The 3,748-nt window shown below is 50.3% G+C and overlaps 1 protein-coding gene across 2 annotated transcripts in view; it reads left to right on the top strand.

Moving 5' to 3' along the window:
- Positions 1-583, top strand: part of HAUS8 (HAUS augmin-like complex, subunit 8) — a 24,142-nt gene extending 23,559 nt beyond the window's left edge. For both annotated transcript variants that reach the window (XM_008580536.1, XM_008580537.1), the window contains exon 11: positions 141-583. In XM_008580536.1, coding sequence (XP_008578758.1) covers positions 141-339 — 199 coding nt within the window. In that variant the 3' untranslated portion in view covers positions 340-583. The remainder of the gene's footprint in view (positions 1-140) is intronic.
- The last annotated feature ends 3,165 nt before the right edge of the window (positions 584-3,748 follow it).

The raw sequence follows: 3,748 nt of genomic DNA, 5'->3' as shown, positions 1-3,748 counted from the left end.
CCCCCCCCCCCCCCCCCCCCCCCCCCCCCCCCCCCCCCCCCCGCCACTGCAGCCCCCTGCTCACTGCACAGGGGCTCTAGTATACTCTAGCACTTGGCTGCAGAGGGTGAAAGCCTTCATCTCTTCTCTCATATTTGCAGGACCTTCACCCAGGTGCTGGAACTTTCTGCGGAGGTGAGTAAAGAGGCAGCCTTGATCAACCAGGAAGTTTGGGAAGAGGCCCAGGGCACAGCAAGTGCCAGCCAGTGGTATTTCAATCAGGATGGCACCTGTGGGGAATCTCAGGGCGGACTGAAGAGCACGCTCCTCTCAGAGGACAGAGAGCCGCGTGCCCCATGAACCCACACGCAGGCTGTGTCACCAGCCCACGCAAAGAACTCCCTTAATAGCGAGGAAGAAAACTCGCCCCATGCCTCTCATTCAGGAGGTTTGTTTCGACTTGTGTGTGATACTCAGGACACTTGAGCACTTTAGACACTACCTTAGCAGTGTAGCTATTCTTGTGTGGTAATCCTGTTTGATATTTAGAAAATAAAACTTTTGCAATTGAAGCCTCAGTTTTCCACAGAGGGGACAGTGGGAAGATCCGTGTTGTCTCAAGTTCTTCTGAGCCTTGGGACCTTCCAGACAATAGGACTGTTCCGCCTACAAGAATATTTCATGTCCTTCAGTCCCAGGAGTGGTTTTGGTGAATGTTTGGCATGAGTTAGGAATGGCTCTCAGACAGAAATTTCTTAGCCCGGAGTCAGAGTTCTTGTCTGTTGGAGGCGCTCACAGCTTTTGCAGTGAGCCTAGTCTAACCGGCTGTCTGGCTGTACACGATGGCTGCATGGCCTTCTGGTCCCTTTTCATATTTCCAATCACTGTTGCTTGAAGGGTGGATTTATATGTCTCTGTCTTACATCACCAGGCAGGGGAGATGGAGCCCAGTCAACACAGTACCCATCCCCATTGTGTATTCAGGTAAAAGACACAACTGCTTTACTAAAGCTTGTTCACATACCAGTTTTGGTTCAAACTTTTGTCTTACGTCACCAACTTTAGCCTCCACAAGGACTTCATCAACAGGTTCTGGTCTTACAGAAGTAAGGGAGGGGCCGGCCCGTGGCTCACTCGGTAGAGTGCGGTGCTGATAACACCAAGGCCACAGGTTCGGATCCTATATAGGGACGGCCAGTTCGCTCACTGCCTGAGCGTGGTGCTGACAACATCAAGTCAAGGGTTAAGATCCCCTTACCGGTCATCTTTAAAAAAAAAAAAAAAAAAGAAGTAGATCAGGAAAGTGTTGTTCTGGCCATCCTAATATCCACTCCCATAAAACGTTCAGGTAAAGGAAACATGAGCCCTTCACATAAAGCCTGTTTAAACATTCCAGTTTTCTTTTTTTTGTTTTTTGGTCTTTTTTCGTGTCCGGCAACGGATCGCAACCCTCAGTGTCGCGCCCGTACCGGACCGGGACCGGCAACGGGATCGCAACCCTCAGTGTTGCACCCGCACCTCGCTCAGCCAGTGAGCGGGAACCGGTCTGTATGTGGGATCTGAACCCTCGGCGGGAGCGCCGCCGTGCTCCCAAGCAGCGCACTGTAGCAGTGCGCCACCAGGCCGGCCCTAAACATTCCAGTTTTCATCCCATCTTCCATCCCATCCCATTGTCTTAGTCCGTTCAGGCTGCTGTCACAAAATGCTATAGACCAGGTGGCTTGTACACAACAGAAATGTATTTCCCACAGTTCTGCAGGCTGGGAAGTCCAAGTTCAGGGTGCTGGCAAGTTTGGTGTCTGGTGAGGACCCACTTCCTTCATAGACAGCTGTCTTCTTCCTGTGTCCTCATAAGGCGGAAGGGTTGAACGAGACCCCTCAGGCCTCTTTCATAAGGACACTCATTCAAGAAGCCTCCACTCCCGTGACCTGGTCACCTCCCAAAAGCCTTACCTCTTAATATCGTCTTTGGGCCGAGCCCGTGGCGCACTGGGAGAGTGCAGCGCTGGGAGCCCAGCGACGCTCCTGCCGTGGGTTCGGATCCTATATGGGAATGGCCGGTGCGCTCACTGGCTGAGCGTGGTGTGGGCGACACCACACCAAGGGTTGCGATCCCCTTACCAGTCACGAAAAGGACAAAAAAAAAAATATCATCTTTGTGGTTACGGTTTCAACATTGGAATACTCGGGGTGAGGCAGACATTCAGACACAGCACCCACCAACCCTGCATTTCTATCGTCTGGGTCTAACTGAAGCCCACAGGGGCTTGTTAAATGCCGCTGCACCAAGGAGTCATGGAAACGTCTGTACCCCTGACTTCTTTTTCCTACTTGTGTGCAGAAAGCTGTGTGTCCACAGCAGGGGGCTGAGCCAAGTACCCTTGCCCTTTTGTCATTCTTTATCTTCATTAATTGGCATAATTGTTTCCCACAGTGATTCCATTTTGGGTTTGACATTGTAATCTCTGCCTTCTAACTTTGAAAATTTCTCCAACGGGTAAATATAGCAGACTTGTCTGGGGCTTTTTAATATTTAGGTGACTCTGGTTCCTTGGGTGTGACCAACCTTCCATAGTCCTGACCCTCATTTCAACCCTATGAATGTCCATTCCAAGAGGTTTAGGAACCCTGTGCCAGGAACCCTGGACAAAGACGAAAAATACTTTTTATTATACCACCAAGTGACATCCTTAAACCCACATCAGTGCATAAAACAGGATGTGTTCATAAGGCTTTTCTAAGGTCCCAAAATGTTATCCTAATGAACATTTGTCCTAGATGTAATGCATCCAAAAAAAGCAATTTCAAGTTTCTAGATAATTAGAATACACCCGTGTGTTTTAAACTGGAGGACCTTCTAAAGAAGAAGTGTTCGGGCCGAGCCCGTGGCGCACTCGGGAGAGTGCGGCGCTGGGAGTGCAGCAGCTCTCCCGCCGCGGGTTCGGATCCTATATAGGGATGACCGGTGCGCTCACAGAGCTCACTGGCCGAGCGCGGTGCGGCCGGTCTCAAAAAGGAAAAAAAAAAAAAAAAAGAAGAAGAAGTGTTAAAGCGAAGGATATAGTTTGTGTTTCAGAACTAGGCAGCAAGTAAATAAAACAGGTGTTGACGCAAGATTATACACGATTGATTTGGAACTAAAATTCTTCTCTAAGTTCTCTGAATCAGTCACTGCCACATGCATACAGGGAGAAAAATACTTCATCGTGTCATAGGTTTGACCTCCAACTCGAGAGACCCTAGAGTCTACTGTCCAATCTAGGCATGACTGAGAATCAATACAGGGGTCGGGGGATGTTAACAGGGACCCCAGCCCCACAGGTGGAAATGGGGTTATGGGCACCCGCATAAGGCTCAAGTTCTTTCAGAGAGAAAGATGGAGACTTTGATTTTAGGTAGTGAACTCAGCTACAGTCTCCATACCCACAACTCCAAGGGACAGGTCCTGGACATAGCTGGTGACCCCCATGGCTGGGAGGGTCCCCAGTGCCCAAGGGGATGAACACCATCTCCTGATACATCCCTGGCTACAGGACTAGATGACCAGATCCAAAATCCCCAAAGGTGCTTGACTACAAGGAAGTAGAGCCATCTGGTCTGTGTTTTACCTGCCTACTTCCCCATCGTAGCATGAAAGCAACCATGGAAGACAGAAGAATGAGGGCTGGCCCCATGGTTCACTCCGGAGAGTGCGGTGCTGGTGGCGCCGAGGCCGCGGGTTCGGATCCTATATAGGGATGGCTCACTGGCTGAGCGTGGTGTGGATGAC

This window comes from Galeopterus variegatus, unplaced genomic scaffold, assembly GCF_000696425.1.
Source record: "Galeopterus variegatus unplaced genomic scaffold, G_variegatus-3.0.2 Scaffold2126, whole genome shotgun sequence".
NCBI lineage: Eukaryota > Metazoa > Chordata > Mammalia > Dermoptera > Cynocephalidae > Galeopterus > Galeopterus variegatus.
Note: the sequence above shows the minus strand (reverse complement) of the source record. Positions and strands in the feature narration are given on the sequence as shown.